Below are 16441 nucleotides of genomic sequence, written 5' to 3'. Positions count from 1 at the left end.
TGGAGCCCACACTTCAAGAGGCGCTCCTTCCCTCTTTCAAAGAAGTGTGGTCTACCTAATGAGTAGAGAGAGCAGAGACTTGAGAGTTAAGGTCTTGGATCCTTTCCTCAGCTCTGTGTGCAAGTCACTTAACTTGTGTGTCTCAGTTTCTCCATCTGTAAAATGGGGATGAGACCACTTCCGAAGTGTTGTGGGGTTTAACTGAGGACAAGAGCTGCCTGCCTGCAAAATATCATGCTTTTCTTGTCACAAAGTAATAAGTTAATCAACTGGATTTCTTCAGTCTCTACAGAGCTTCCATGCTTTCCACCAAAGCTTTTCAAAAGGCACTCTCCTCTCACCTGCTAATAATGCTTTTCATCTGACTGTCCTTCTCCTCCTGCTGCCTGCGCAGTCGTTCCTCACTATCTTCCAGCCTCGTCTTGTATTCCATCAGCAGCTTCTGCATTTGCTGCTCCTGCACCAGAAGGCGCTGCTCATACTCCTCCAATCGGCGGCTTGACACTTTCAGACGGTCCTTCAGCTTTGCTATCTCTTGCTCGTACTGCAGGCAGAAGTGGAAGGGACAGAATCAGAAACAAAAGGGCTAGTTAGATACAGAAGTTCGGATATTTTTGGTGAGGTGTGCATTTTTCTCTTCAATAACACAGAAAATGAAGGAAATGACAGGAAGGGCTAGAACCAGTCACTATGACAACTATGGACTAGCATAACATAAGATCCTACCCATTCAACTCTAACATTTTCTAATATTGCCCTACATCACCCCCACTACGCCACACAGCCTGCCTGACTGTACAGCCCCTAGCTACTCTGAATAGGCTCTCTAAGAGGTGCTAATAGTGCCTATCTGTACGGTGGTTTTCTGATGTGAACAAACTTCCACTATGGATTAGGCTAGGATCCAAACAACCCATTTTCTGTTAAGACCTAATCAAGGTTTGAAGTCAGATGTCCAGATGCCTTGGCACATTAACACACTATATAACAGAGCCTTTGCGGCATTTATTTTGCTGAAGTTCCATTCTCTCTCCTGGCTGCTCCCTCTGGTAATTCCCCCTCCAACAACAGAATTGACCTCCATACATTTCACTCTCCCTTTACAGGTCCTTCATTATTCCTAAAACTCTACTTCATTTTTGACCCCAAACCAAGAAATTTATCTAGGAACTTGTATGGCTCCTGTCACCGTTGCACCTGTACGCCTGCATACCTATTTGGAAAATAATGCACATTGTTGCTATAAATAGACATGACAATTATACGCCTGGGAACACACTAAACCACTGACACGTCAGGAGACTCACATTTCTTCAAATCATATTTGAAAATTACAGACGTGAAAGAAGAGTGGACATTTGTAAACAATACCAAACTCTTACACAATCTGATCAGGTGAAGCCCAAGACAGGAAGAACATGAAGGCTATTGTTGATCTAGTTGCTTAATATGTGCCCACATTAACCCCTGCTCTGGCAAATAACCAGACTTATTTTCATGACCCGTAAAATTCGCACAAACATTAGAACACAGAGCTGGTAGAATATCCTAGTACCAGCATTACTTTAAATAACAGAAAATGAGACTAACAGCATCTAATATATTTAAATGACATGATTTACACAAGAATGGCCATACTGGGTCAGACCAAAGGTCCATCTAGCCCAGTATCCTGTCTTCCGACAGCGGCCAATATCAGGGGCCCCAGAGGGAGTGAACAGAATAGATAATCATCAAGTGATCCATTCCCTGTCGCCCATTCCCAGCTTTAGCAAAACAGAGACTAGGCACACCATCCCTGCCTACCCTGGTTCATAGCCATCGATGGACCTATCCTCCATGAACGAATCTAGTTCTTTTTTGAACGCTGTTATAATCTTGGCCTTCACAACATCCTCTGGCAGGTTGACTGTGCATTGTGTGACAAAATACTTCCTTTTGTTTGTTTTCAACCTGCTGTCTATTAATTTCATTTGGTGACCCCTAGTTCTTGTGTTATGAGGAGTAAACAACGCTTCCTTATTTATTTTCTCCACACCAGTCATGATTTTATAGACCTCAATCATATCCCCCCTTAGTTGTTTCTTTTCCAAGCTGAAAGGTCCCAGTCTTATTAATTGCTCCTCATATGGAAGCTGTTCCATACCGCTAATCATTTTTGTTGCCTTTTCTGAACCTTTTCCAATTCCAATATACCTTTTTTGAGATGGGGGCGACCACATTTGCACGCGGTATTCAAGATGTGGGCATACCATGGATTTAAATAGAGGCAATATGAAATTTTCAGTCTTAAAATATGGTGGAGGTAAACAGCAAGGTATATTTACAAGGCTCTGCCGATGCCTATGCTGTTTTAGTCTATAGATGTATTTGATAACGGTTTCAAACAAAGCGTGCAACCGTCCCAACATGCTTATGAACTGTATTAAATCTGTGGTCAGAAACCATGCAATGTACTAGCTGTGGGGTAGCCTCTACAGGATGGGGATACAAAAAATCCCTCTTCACATTGGAAGGGAAAACTGTGCTACTAACAGCTGCATTTGAAAGCATGATTTTGGCACAAGAGGGTATGCCATCATTCTGAACAGTTCAGCCTGCTGCTGTGGATAGGAGCTCAGTGGAAGCCTCAGGTCTGAGAGCTCGGGCTGGTGAATGCACACTGCAATTACCCTCTCAGCATGCTTGACTTCATCTTGATGCTGCTCTGTATCCACCTCTTCCTCTTCATACTGCCCGTTATTCAGAACCCATGCAGCTGTCCTTTCCACTGGTGACATTGTGGCTGAGTCCACAGGTGACTGAACCTGGAGCAGAGAGGGCTGTAAGCATTTGTCAAAGAAATCACATACTGCCTGGCTCTACAGTCAAAGTTACTCAGAGGAGAAAAATGGAGGGAGAAGGCCATCGTGAGTCCAGCAGTATCAAAGGCTCCCCACCGCTACTTTCTTCCAGAGATATTCCAGACACATACTATACTTCAGCCCCTCTAACATCAGTGCATCCAGGAAAAGTTTAATGCAGAAAGACCCCTCTCTGCACTAAACCCATGCACACAGCTTCCCTTTCCCCTCAATCAGAGTCATTTTCCTAAAACAATTCCATACTCCTTAAGGACAAGAAAGGGGAGTTGAAGGCATGCACACAACAGAATCAGACAACACACCCCAGAGTCCAGAAGTACTGTGGTTTAGACTCCTATAAGGAAGATTAAAGACAGTACAAGACACTTCAGAAAGGAGATGGGCTTACATTTGAAGAGATGACTGTTTGGTGCTTGCTGATATGCTGTGTGTTTGCAGATGCACTTTCCTTTTTATGAAAAAAGATCTTGTTACTGATTGGGTCCTGGCCATGTTCACCTTCTGCTAGCTAGCTTCCTGGTAAGGCTGTCTCAGTCCCCCTCTCACAGCACAAAAGACGAGGAAGTTTTTATTTGTAGCTTGCTTGTGAATGGTAGGTTTGTTACTTTGAAGAACTGAGGTGCTTAACTTGAGATGCAATTTTTCTTTAATACTTCTGTGGTTCATTGTATTAAAAATGCAATTGTGTGTGGGTTACCGTGGAACTGTATGTAACTCCTCTAGGAGGAGGGAGATGCTAATGTAATTCCTACAGTTATCAGCCCTTGAAACTCCAAGAAAACCCCTTAGGTGAGGTGTTAAGGCCTGCTCCTGCCACAGCCCATGGCAGGGTTGGGGTGATTTCAGGCAAGCTTATTAATAATCATGTAGGTCCTTGTATGGTCTTTAATGTGTTTTCTCTGTAGTGCTTTTATCTTAAGAATGAAATACGCGTGCACCAAAAGAGCTGTGCGGTACCTATACATGGGGGCAGGCACACTGTTAACCTGCTATGAAGTGAAGATAAGCAGGTCAGCTTGCTTTTGCTAGGAATCAAACAGTGAAAGCAGGGAACTGTTCAGCCTGAAGATACCCCAGTCAGAAGGGAAAGATGGGTGCCCTTGTTGGACCATAGCGGAGAATATGGGCACAGATGCCCTGAAGTGAAAGACCAGAATTTCTAAATTCTGGGAAATATTGCTGTTGGGAGAGCAACATTGCTTTATTTCCCCAGCTTCCCTTTTGCGAAACTTGAAAATAAAGTTTCTTTCCTGGCTTGCTTTCCTTTTTCTGTTAACATGGCAATTTGATGCCTTGTTTCAGCAGCAGCCTTAAGGACAATACCAGCACATTGCTGGGGATAAGGCAATTTTGTTCTTCCCTATAAATATATTTTATATCTTATTACCAAGGGTCGTTGGCCCTGAGCAGAGAGGCTATGGATAACTATGGCAGCTCTGCTGAAATTTTGGCACTCAAACTCTTCCCTATGAAATAGGCCTAGAGTTACACCACAGAGTGGGCATACTCAGCCAGCACTGATGGAGAGCTGAGGGTGATGAATCATACTGTATGGTGAAGTGGCTAGTTGTTAATGTGGAGGGGCTTACTCTAGGAAGAAGGCAGTCCTGAGTCAAAGTCTGACCAACCACACGACCTACACCTCCTATGTTACTGTTTTAGACAGACAAGAAAAGAGGACCATTGTGGGCTGGGCTGGGGGCTTTGAGGTGTGTGTGTGGGGAAGTGGAGGCTACTGTAGTCTCTTCCACACTGGAGCCGTTGCTGATACAATAGAACCCCTGGAAACCACTCCCATCACTCTCCAGATCAGCAGCTACATGTGATCCCTTTCGAGCAGCTAAGCGTACTTTCCCACTAGGGCCAGCTATGCGCTGAGAGGTGGTGCTGCTGCAGAGGCAGAGTGAGCAACTGTTAGGGCCCAGCTGTTCTGACCAGTCTCTATCAAGGTTCCCAGCCAAAGTCCACAAGCCTGCCACAGGGAAGAGAAGACGAAAGGGGGCATAATGTAGTGAGGCCCCAGAAGACTATGCCTTGTAAAGGCTGAGGGTACTCAGCAAGCTGCCGCTGTGCAACAGGGCCAGAACACGGAGATCTAGAATGACGCTCTGGGACCTTTACGTGGAGGGCTTTGGATGCCAAAATCTCTCCACGAATGCAACAGGGGGTGTCCAACTACACAGATGGACACAGGTGTATGAGGACAGTGTTTATTAGTCACCTTGCCTGGATGGCAATAGAGCACTGAGTGATGTAGTTATCCAGGTCTGATATGAGCGATGGTCACTGGCTTTGCTGGAGGAGTGCAGTTTTTTTTGTTTTAATTTCTTAGTGGAGTAGTGGTAAACTAAAAATATGGGTATCTGAGAAGCAGGGGACATTCACCAACACATTATAACCATTTAAGATCAGTTAAATTATGAGTCCAAATGGGTCAGTGTCCTCCTTTTCATTTTTACCCCTCCTTCTCAAATGCATAAAGGCACTTAACTAGCTTCACATACTAAGTAATAGTCTGTAGAATTTCAGATTGTTGCCTCATTTAGTATTTTTAAAAGTGAGCAAGTTGTTGGGGTGAGATCTTGCTTGCTATGTTTCAGGGAAGCATATGTTATAGGGGAGTTATAATATTTTACAATAAGAGCTTGCTCAGCCTCACATCAGGTCAGACATCCAAGTATGATTTCCAGTTCCAGTCTCTCTTAGGTCTTGTCTACACTGGCAGTTTACAGCGCTGCAACTTTCTCGCTCAGGGGTGTGAAAAAACACCCTCCTGAGCACAGCAAGTTTCAGCGCTGTAAAGCTCCAGTGTAGACAGTGCGCCAGCACTGGGAGCTACGCCCCTCATGGAAGTGGTTTTTGTTTTTGTTTTTTAAAGAGTGCCGTGATCACACAAGCCACATTAAAGCACTGCAGTAGCAGTGCTTTAGAGTTGCCAGTGTAGACTAGTCCTTAGTCACATGCTCAGGGACTGAGAGTGCTGCCAAAACAGTGACTCAGCCATTGGTCTAGGGGATGCCTTAGCTCTGCCAACAATGATATCCTGATTCTAGCAACATGGAGCCCTGGCAGTGATGGGTCAGAGAGAATTTCAGGGCTTTGACAGAGATGGAGGCCCTCTGCCTGGAAAGAGAGAAATTTGTGGTGGAAAGGTTAATAACCCTCTCAGTGGCAGCATGACTGATATTGCTATTAGTAGTGACCCTACTTTATACATATGCTCCTGCAGTTAGACTCTTCTCTTGACAGTACTTGCTGTGAGACAGACAGCAGAGAGAACATGGACCATGGGCAGCTCTGCCACCAATCAGCACCTCTCAGGAGTAAATACTGTTGTAGCTACTGGGAACTGCTAGAAGGCTTGAAGGATTTTGATCCTTAAAAACAAAATTGCTTTTTATTTTGGTTCTGGAGGGATAAGATCGCACAAGGGTCAGGACAAACTGCATTAACGGTCTCCTTCTAGACCTCCGGCTCACCAGCATATCCTTTCAGTTAACCTTTAAATTGAAGAATGGAATATTTTCAGAAATCAAATTCAAAAGCATGAACAGTTAGGACACCCACAAAGAAGCAGGCAGCAAAGGGTAAGATGCAATTTGAAAACACTAACACGAGTCCCAAGAGACAGTATTGCAGAAAAGAGGCCAGAGAGGGAAATTTATTCAATACCAAAGTATCTCTGAAAATTCTATCCCCCACCTCCTCACTAAATGGAAATGAAAGACAGAAGCTAACGTCTCCCAGACAAGCAAACAGCCCTGTTCTGTGCTCTAAAACATATGAAACTTGCAAAGAGGTTGATAATTACAAATACCCACAAAGCAACACTCAGAGAGAACTCACCCAACTTTTTTTTAAGCAAGAAAAAGAATTCCACAGTGATATTTGCAATTAAAAATATGCGGTGGAATTTGCTTCAAGAACAGGCTCGCCACTTAAGTCAGAACAGCTCAAGAAGCTTCTCAGTTGTCTGGGATACCAAACAACAGACCAGATTGATATCTGTGACGGAACTGGGAGCAAGGAAACTAACTGTGCTGGTGAAAAGAGTCAGTGTAGAAAAGGAAGGGTGGACATCTGGGCAGACACATATAACTCAACTTTTATAATCTACAGGGCCAGTGGCATCAACATGACTGAAGGATAAAAGGAGATGGTAGAGAGAGGAGGAAAGTTTGTGACATCACTTTGACTCTGTTATTTCTAAGCAAGTGGAGGAAACTGCTTTACTTCATAGGAATATGGCGATCAGTACCTCAGAATGAAACAGACTCGAAAGGAGATTATCCAAGGAGTTGTAAACAGCCAACTGGGGATTTCTCAAACACGCAAAGGGCAGTGGCTATAGGTTTTCCCATGCATGCCCATATGCACGTGTATGTGCTGGAGAAAAGGGTCAGTAATATTTTTTAAAAGGCTGCTTTAAAAACAGCCTATATGGTTCCCCGCACCACTGCCTTCAAGCAAGTGTGTTTATTTTTCTAGCCATTTCCAGTAAAAGGCCTCAAGGAAACTAACTATTTCCAGAGGGAATTCCTGTAAGGCACTACTTGCAGTACAGAATGAAGCTACCAGAAGAACACACACACTGTTTCACCTGCCAGCCGAAGCATTAGAAAAGCAGTTAGTGGATTTCCAAGTACAGCTCCTATTATACTGGGCTGAAGATTCCGCCCACCCCAGCAGTGGTTTAAACATCTAATATATGGTACCATCCAAGATACTGTATCTATCAACCCGCCTATACCCACTTACAAGACAAGCACCCAAAATGAGGGATATGCACACAAACGATATAAAAAACTTTAAACATTACGGGATTCATTTCTTTGGTATCAATATCACTGCCTAATAAGCTTGGCTTTGTGATTCAATATTTCCAATGTCAGTTACAGTGGTGAAAGCCAGACACCATATGGTAGTTTTCAAGCACTGATTGTTCTCGGGTTCCCAGATACCAGGTATGGGTTGTCCTGCTTTTTCTCCCATGCGTTGCTAAAGGCCTCGTCTACATTTAAAAGTGTTTGTTGGTGTAGATACATACTGCTAGAGTGATACCAACAGGCTCTCCTGGTGGAGATGCAGCTAATACCAGCAAGCCAGTATAGCTCTACCAGCAAAAGGACATTTTGCTGTGCCGGTATAAGTGGAGTCTGTATTACCAGCTACCATAGCTGTCAGTTAAGGGTGCACTTTTTTTCACACTCTGAATCTGCTGACATCATTTCTAAGCGTAAACCAAGCCTAAGCGGTTGTAGCTTTCCCTTGCCACAAGTCCTCACTCGCACCTTTGTGACTTCCAGGATGGGACACTGCAGTGCCCTTTACTTGGACCTATCCGCAAAGACCACCTGGAAGATTCAGCTAGTGCAGAATGCAGCCACCTGGCTCGCGTACTGTGTCAGCATGAGCACATTACTGCTGTTGTCAGAGAACTGCAGTGGCTTCCTTTCTGCTTCCCTGTGCAATTCAAGCTGCTGGTTTTAATATATTCCAGAGCTTCATTTCAAAGCCAGATAAGGTTACTGAATGACAACAATATACTTAGCTTTGACGTAAACTACAAAACTCTAGTACTGAAAAGCAAGGATATTAACAGTTAGGACATCATAAACCTTAAACTGCCTAGAAATGCACTGTTCTAACCTAGAGCAGAGAAATGAATACAGGACATCTTCATAAATCAGAGTTAAGGTGGTTGTGCTATGGACTGTTGGGTATTTGTATGGACTATCTATCTCAATTTCAGTATTTAAGTATTTCATTTTATGGGATACCACTACATTGTACAAATCAGTTAAAATATTTATCAGACACTTTTTTGTTCAATGCTATATAATTGCTGTTTGTTAAGAACAAAATTGTGTAAGATGGAACAGGCATAATGTTATTGACTTCTGGTAAAATTAAGTATGTGGATTTGCATATGTGGCCAATCAATATGCATTAGACATAAGTAAATATATATTTCTATTAAGTGTTTCCATTTTGTTCATATTCTGATATTACTGATGACAGAGTAGTGGAGGTTGGAGCTAAGGTTGTTGGGTTGTGACGAAATATACATTTCTTTATACTTGATGAGAATATTGCATTTGCTTAGCAGTTGGGCGACATGGATTCTATGCTATTCTTATCGATTCATTTCCCTCCTGTTCAGTAGGCAAATATACTGTAACTCAGCCATCTCAACTGGCTTTTGAAACAAAGCTTTTTGTTCTTGGAATTCTTCAGTTTTTGGTTCTTTGAACAAATTTGTCACTTTTCCTATTGTGAAGGTAAACTGAAAACACCCCTTTTTTAAATCTTAATTTGATTATCTTGTGCTCATTTTATTTAACAAGTGAGAGTTGCTGGCCAAGGTAACAATGGTAGCAAGGCAAACCACAACCTGTGTCTGCGGCTCCTACCCATTCCAGCCTCTCCTCCCATAATACTAGAATCAGTTCACATTTCTTGTTTCACATTTAAATAAAGTAAGTGGCAAATGTTGAAGTGGGCAGTTTACCTTTGAGGGCTACAAATATAGAGAATGGACAAAATGTGGGAGAAGAACTTTGTTCCTACCTGCTGCGTCTGCTGCCGCTGAATTGCCCTCACTTTGGGGACAGGGCTTTCTCTGGAGGACGAGGACTGCTGCCGCGACCGGCTCCCATTCTGAACTGGCTCTGTCACCATTGCACCTGAAGCTGCTGACAGGCTCCCTGTGCTCCGCAAGGAAGCGCTATGTGGCAGGGACTGGGCAGGTGCTTTGGCCCTGGCGCCCAACCCAACCTGGTCCATTTTACGGATCTGTGCCTGCCCAGTGCTGTTCTGGCGGGGCAGAGCCATAGGTACATGCTTGTCTGGCACAGTGTGCCGTCTGGTAAAGTCCTCACTCTGTGTGCTGCGTTTGGTAAAGTCCTCCATGCTGCTGTTGCTGGGTCCACTGAGTTTGAAGTCTTCACTGTTACTTTGGCTTCGGGAGCTGGCAGTGCTTAAGTTCTCCAAGCTGGAGTCCACAGAGGCCTTTGGCATTGGTGGAGGAGGGTTGTTGAGCTGGTAAACCGGATTCTGGAAGGAGAGGGGCTGGAGGCTGCCCTGCTGATTCAAGGCTGGGTGCAGCGGTCTCCTTACTTGGGGAGCGCTCTGTGGTGTGCTCTGAGTCTCCCGCAGTTGTTTGATGTTGGCCACCTGTGTTATAGAGAGCTGGCTGCCTGCCAGCCGCAAAGGCACATCGTGCAGGATGGATGCGTGATCACTGTGAGTTGCATGGGGATCCTGCAGGTCCATGAGGGAGACGCTACGTCCATTGGGCAATATGGTCTCCCTCTCGTCCTTGTCTGAGTAAGTCATGCTCTGGGTGGATGCCTGCTGAACTAACAGTAAGGTTTTCCCTCGAAAATACCCATCTATATTTTCCTGGGTTGGAGAATTCAGTTTATGTGAGTCACTGTGGAGCAAATAGGCATCTGGTTAATTTTTAACCAGCCACAACCCCAGTTAATCTGTCCCAAAGATGCCCTTCTTCCTCAATTAACCCCCTTCCCTCTCTCTAAAAAAGTCTCAGGGAACTAGATATTTCCTTTTGTGAAGCTTTTTACTTTTCTCAAGTCACAATACACACGTCTCCAATTAGTTTAGCTTGAAGAATAAAGCCTTACTTAAGAACTGCCTGACTGTCTTCTCACAGGTAAAACTCAAACCATTCCCACTGATTTCTGCCCCCTCGGACATTGCTATGTTCCAGTTAGATTCCAAACCAGTCCAGACTTCTTTCACTCCTCCTCAGCCTCCCAGAACTTTAGGCTTTACCTGTTCAATCTGTCTGAACAAGTAATTGTAGGAGTTGCTGAAGGCCCAGAAAGTAGACACATCTGAGACACAAAACAAAGCCTTACACTTGGCAGCACAAAGCATGGACAGATAAACCATTAGGTTGCAAGTTTTCATGAATTTCAGCCATCATCAGGCTTTTTGCTGGAGCTCTCCAGAATTGTAAGAATTACAAGGTGAGAAATGTAACACTAAATACAGAACAGATTATTTTTGCTATTCTAATATTTTCATTCTCCCTCAGCCTAACTATAACATGCATCTCTCAGTGCTATTGGAAAGGTAATCTAATCTCTAGAGTGAGATATTTCAGTCAGCTTTACAGGATTTATATTGAGCTACACATTTTGTTTGTATCTTTCCATCTCACTGTACTTCACCCAGGTTTGCCAGTGGTATAAGGTTTGGTTTTCAATATCCTAAGTCATTGACTTTAGGCAAACCCCAGCATCTTGGCTAAGTGCAAAGCTTACATGTCTTAGCACTAGTCCTCGCATATCTCAGTGGGATCCTGTCCTCCCTACTACAGACAGCAATTCTGAGTCCTAGAACGTACCTAGTTATAAATTTGGGGTGACTATGCTTGGACAGGGGTTCTCTTAACACAATCTTACAATCTGCCCGATCCTACATCCCTGCTGCTTCATATCTGCTCTTGAACTCTGGCTGTTACATACCCGTCATTGGGGTCCTCGAATATCTTCTGAAGCCCTGAGGAGAGACTGCCACTGACATTTGGACTAGAGCTGTGCTCGCTGAAACGCCGCAGCTGCTGCTGTATTGGCGTAGGATTGGTCATTGACTTGGTGATATCAGCAAGAATGCGAGGGAGGGGTCCAAGTTTTGCCACGGTCGCCTGTAGGAAGGAATTTTCACCCTGATTGGACAATAAGCACCGCGACATCCACCATTTTTTGATAACGATGCAGAGGGGTGGAGGTTGGAAGGAAGGAGGGTGGGTGTTTGTGTGTGGGTGTGGCAGGACCATAATGCATTGTTACGGAGCAGCGTAACCACGGCGACGAGATGAATGAAGGAGACGAAACAGGGTGCAGCAGACATTGAGGAAAGAAAAGGAAATAGAAAAGAAATTAGGATTGACCCCCAAAAATAAAATTCATGCTCAATAAAACCATACTATTTGCCATTCCAACACAAAACTGTCATGCAAAGCAAACTAAATCCAGGGTGGAGTCAAGTTAAAAACTATAGTAACTGCTAATTAATGGGAATTCAGAGACTACAGAATCAGCTAATGGGAGGGAACTTTCCAGGCAAAAGGGGTCATGTGGTAAAAGAAATGCATGCCAACAGAGAACGGAGGGCGGGGGAGCTGGGCTGCATTCAGGGGATCCAGGAGAGAATTGCAAGGGTTTGGGGGAGAGAGGTTTCCATTTCATCAGTCTTCTCCTTTTGGCATTCTACACGGATGTCATCTTTTGTACCAAGGTGCTATCAAAAGCTGGGAGCTAACATGGCTTTCACCACTTCAAATGAAATTAAAATTAACGGCATGAAAACTCCAGTAACATTCACTTCGGTGCATGGAAACTCCAGTAACATCCAACCCAATATTTTCATTTCAGCCAGTGACTAGCGCTTAGTTACTACCTTGCATCATTACACTTTGGCAAGGCCTCACACAACAGCAACTGACCATAAAGCAGAGTTCTACCAACACTATATCCCTGTAGTGGAGGCTGCTGTTCAGATTTTCTGTTCTTCTCTGGAAATCTGCCCTGAGTTTATAAGGTGACTTTGGCATCTACACTGGTAGGAGTGCGGGTAGAGGGTAAGGGAGGTATTATCACACAGTAAAGCTCATTACAAAGACTACTTTCCTGTGAAAGACAGGTTCCACACCCCCCAGAAACAGGCATCCAATCAGTTGTCTACAGTGGAAAGTTACTTTACACCCGCTTGTTTCTCCCAATTATTTCTCCTTTATTAAAACCTCCAGCTTTTCTTGGTAACTTAATTTATTCCCTTTCCTAGTCCCTGTAATCATTGCCCACAGTGAAGCAACATGGCAGTGTAACATTAACCCTTAATTCCCATTTTAGCACAAACAAAACCCCTTTCCCCAAACCTGTTAGGATATACTGATACATCTGCACTGGGAAAAGTGCACAGTATACGCTAGCTTAATACTGTATCCGCTTCCTGCCTGCATTCCCAAGTCATATATCACTTGTCTGCATTTTGAGAGCAGTTCCACGGCCCCCAGTAACTATGAGATAAGATCTGATACCGCCAAATTCATAAGTGCAGACCAGTTCTAAGGAGGGCTTTTCCCTTTTTCCTTCTGACAGTGCCAGAAACTTTCAGTCTTTGGGCCAGATCTTCAGTTGAGGTAAACTGGCAATGGCCCGATATACATGAACTCAGGATCTGCCCATATGTGTTCAGGTAGTCATTCCAGTGGCCTCAGGAAAGCAATCTTTGTAGGAGAGATTTTACTGCAAATGACATTTAAAGTGCAAAAATGTATGAGTGTAGATGGGAAACTGACAAACAAATCCAAAAATCCTTATCAAACTAAAATGCGTGTTTTTATCTTCATGCATCAAGGGCATTTAGATTTACTCTACTACATCAACACGAATAATTTTATACTGTACCAGTAGGAAATAAATCTTTGAATAAATCACTATTTCTCCAAAACTTGCTAGTAACAAAATATTATTAGCAGCTCTCTGCAGACAACTCATCTCCAATTTGAAAAGAAAAGACCTGACAGGTACGGTGTAAATGGAATCTGGGACTGCAGACAACATAATGTGGATTTGAAACTCTGCAATGTGATGAGAATAGCCAAATGCTTGTAAACATGTAAAAATGGCAAAATCTTATTCAAGAACTCTGTTCCTTGTGTCCGAGTCCTCTCCCTGCTTACCAGTTTTTAATTATATTGGCTCTGAAAAGCCCACATGGCTAGGGAAAAGCAAGCCGGAATCTGTCTCATGCATCAGCCAATTTGCCAGCTAAAGGCTGACGACAGAATGTCCATTACCCGTGATGATGTAGGTAGCAGAATAGACACAGCCTGGTTTTCAGATCTCAGGAGCTTGCAGTGTTGGTTCTTAGAGAATCAGCTTCACCATGCACAATGTGGGGCATGTAAAAATACGAATGGGACAGGGCATACATAGGGAACCTGACCTAATGCTAAATCTGATCCAAAGCCTGTTGAAATCAGCAGGAAGATTCCCAGAGACTGCAATGGACTTTGGCTCAGACCCTTAATAAAAACACTGCTGTTAAACTACTCAAATCTAGGAGGAGGAGGAAAGCCTAAGAAGCGAATGTGCAGCAATGAGTTGTCTCCACTGATATTCTCATTTCCATCCACGCCATGCCCTTTTTACCCTGCACAGATGTGAGTAAGGGTGTGGGTGTTCAGGGAGGCTTCATATCACTGTGCAGAGGACAAAACTGAACACCCAGCCTCTGCAAAGCATTTACACTTGTGCTGGAGCACAACTCCCTTGCACATCCTGTGCAAGGCCTCACAGGTCCTGCAGGAGCTAGGCCTTGATCTGGAATCATTGAAAGGATAAACGCCACAGTCACATACTTTTCTAAAGACTGACTGAACTTTAGAAAGTTTCCCCCTAAAATAGGACTTGGCTGCTCCTTGGGCATTTCCTGGTGTTGACAGTTGCTATGGTACCATTGCAGAATCCACCCTCCCAGCCCTTGGGCCTGCTTTACCTTATCAAGTTGGGACACAACCTCCCATAATAGGGAGTGCAAAACTGAAAGCTCCCTGCCCAGGTCAATGTAGCCTTCAAACCCAGGGGTGTTTGAGATGGTGTCCGGGTTAGAGATCTCCAGCAGAAAGCGCTTCATTCCCCCCCATTCATGTTCCAGGAAATCATTCATGAAGGCCATGTACTCCTCTTTATTACCAAACCTAGAGAGAGAGAGAGAGAGAGAGAAAGAGAATGACCTCCACACAGAATACAACAGATGAGTGTTCAGATAATTATTCTAATGCTTTCCCCTTCATCTTTCTTCCTGGGGTAGGAGAATAGAGAAGAGGGGCAAGTGATTGAAGAACCCCACTGCTTTGCTTGACTCATCTGGGTACTAACAATCCACTGTTCATACCACTAGGGGATAGGCACTACCACTGCCCCCCACATACACTACCCTTTTTGGAGACTCTGGGCATATGTCCTTTGCATCATTCCGTTAGCTGGGAGTTTGGATAAAAGGAGTTACCACCTTCAAGTAACCTGTATTGAATTCTACTTGTATTCTTTATATGAGATCAAATGAAAACCAAAGTGTATATGTACTTACACAGAAAACACCTGACTCTGTTCTCAATTACAACAGTTTACACCAGTGTCATTTTACTGACTTCAGTGACTACTCCTGAAAACAGAATCAGGCCGACAGTGTACACATGTCAGTACTCTTCTTGGTTTATGTAGCCACGCACTGTGTGGGTGGAAAAGCATCCTCCCCATTCCAAGTTTCACAGAGCATTCCTAGGATTTAGCTTTAGAATTGCATTTGCACAGAGCTTTCCTTTCCTCAATAATATGCAGTGAGACTGAGACCCCTGGACATTTTGTTGTTTCAGGGCTAATATGCTACTGCCACCTACTTAGCAAAATTGGCGAGGTTCTGAATGACTTTAGCAATGAGTGTCAGAGTGCGAGATGTCCGGTCGTCAGGATACTCCTGCATGAGACTGAAGAGACTAGGGGACATGATAGCCGGGCACAGGAAACGGAGGAAGAGTGAGGCGCTGATCAGGCGTTCACTGATGTCCTGCTTGCCCCGACTGAGGCACTTCTGCTTCCAGGATGCAAACACCTCCTTCAGCTCACGAGGAAACACACTGCAAACAATTAAATCAACCAATAAAATGAAAAAGGTGTGAAATGTAACAGGTTGAAATGACAGCCTGTCACAGGAAATGCAAAACCATGAGAAACAGAAACACTGGCTATTCTGTTATTTCAGCCCAGCAAATGTTATTAGGTTTCTAGTCTTAGCTCCCAGATCACCATTTTAGTTGGTACACTTAAGTATTACTCAAAGCATTCCTCTAGAAGATATAAAACTAAATCCTTTTTAATCACTTTGATTTACGGGTTAAGAAATGTTCATCCCTAGTTTGAAGTGAATGGCAAATTGGTTTGTAAAAATTCAGATACACTGAACTGTTGCTCATTTCTATAATTCGACTTAAGATTTTGAATGCTGAGTTAACCCTTTTTTTTTTATTGCTTTTCATTTGATCTGGCCTGAAGCAGAAAAGCCAGTATTTCAACATTTCCAGCTTGATCAGAAGTCGACACTAATAGAAATCTCCTGTGAAGCTTTTTCCCTAAAATATAATTTCCATAGCACTTTTGCAGATCTAAGAGGTCTGAAAAACATTTCACATAAGCATCCAAGCTATCAGCTGCTTATTCAAACTTGAACTTCTGAAGTTTAGTTTTCAAGTTACCCCCATTGATTCAATCATCATTCACTATTTCTCCATTGCCACAGTAAATATTTCAAGGGACATTCCCATATGATTAGGACTGAGTATGGTGTCAGTACTCCTTGTTTCGATGGAACTTCTCTTTGCGATGTTGTGTAGAGAGTGGTTAGCCACAGGAACCCAAGCTCCTATAATATATGGAAGTATATTTGTCCTCAGTCTCACAACAACTGCTGTTTTCCCATATTTTGGAGAGAGAGGGATACTATTTTTGCCTTTCCTAACCAAATGGTCAAACCAAGTGGCCAAT

The 16441-nt window shown here is 43.6% G+C and overlaps 2 protein-coding genes across 7 annotated transcripts in view; both read right to left on the bottom strand.

Moving 5' to 3' along the window:
- LOC127055870 (myb/SANT-like DNA-binding domain-containing protein 2) overlaps window positions 1–16441 on the bottom strand; it is a 371855-nt gene that overhangs the window by 48136 nt on the left and 307278 nt on the right. The window lies entirely within an intron of this gene.
- The window catches only part of RASAL2 (RAS protein activator like 2), a 283345-nt gene that overhangs the window by 8931 nt on the left and 257973 nt on the right, over window positions 1–16441 (bottom strand). For 5 of the 6 annotated variants that reach the window (XM_050962981.1, XM_050962978.1, XM_050962980.1 and 2 more), the window contains 6 exons: window positions 15301–15537; window positions 14397–14598; window positions 11360–11559; window positions 9435–10299; window positions 2673–2807; window positions 342–544 (listed from right to left, as the gene is read on the bottom strand). In XM_050962981.1, the coding sequence (XP_050818938.1) occupies window positions 342–544; window positions 2673–2807; window positions 9435–10299; window positions 11360–11559; window positions 14397–14598; window positions 15301–15537 (1842 nt within the window). The remainder of the gene's footprint in view (window positions 1–341; window positions 545–2672; window positions 2808–9434; window positions 10300–11359; window positions 11560–14396; window positions 14599–15300; window positions 15538–16441) is intronic. The other variant, XM_050962979.1, reaches the window with a different exon arrangement.

The sequence above is a fragment of the Gopherus flavomarginatus genome, chromosome 7 (assembly GCF_025201925.1).
Source record: "Gopherus flavomarginatus isolate rGopFla2 chromosome 7, rGopFla2.mat.asm, whole genome shotgun sequence".
NCBI classification, from domain to species: Eukaryota; Metazoa; Chordata; order Testudines; family Testudinidae; genus Gopherus; species Gopherus flavomarginatus.
The sequence above is the reverse complement of the archived record's forward strand: the minus strand, read 5'-3'. Positions and strand labels throughout refer to the sequence as shown.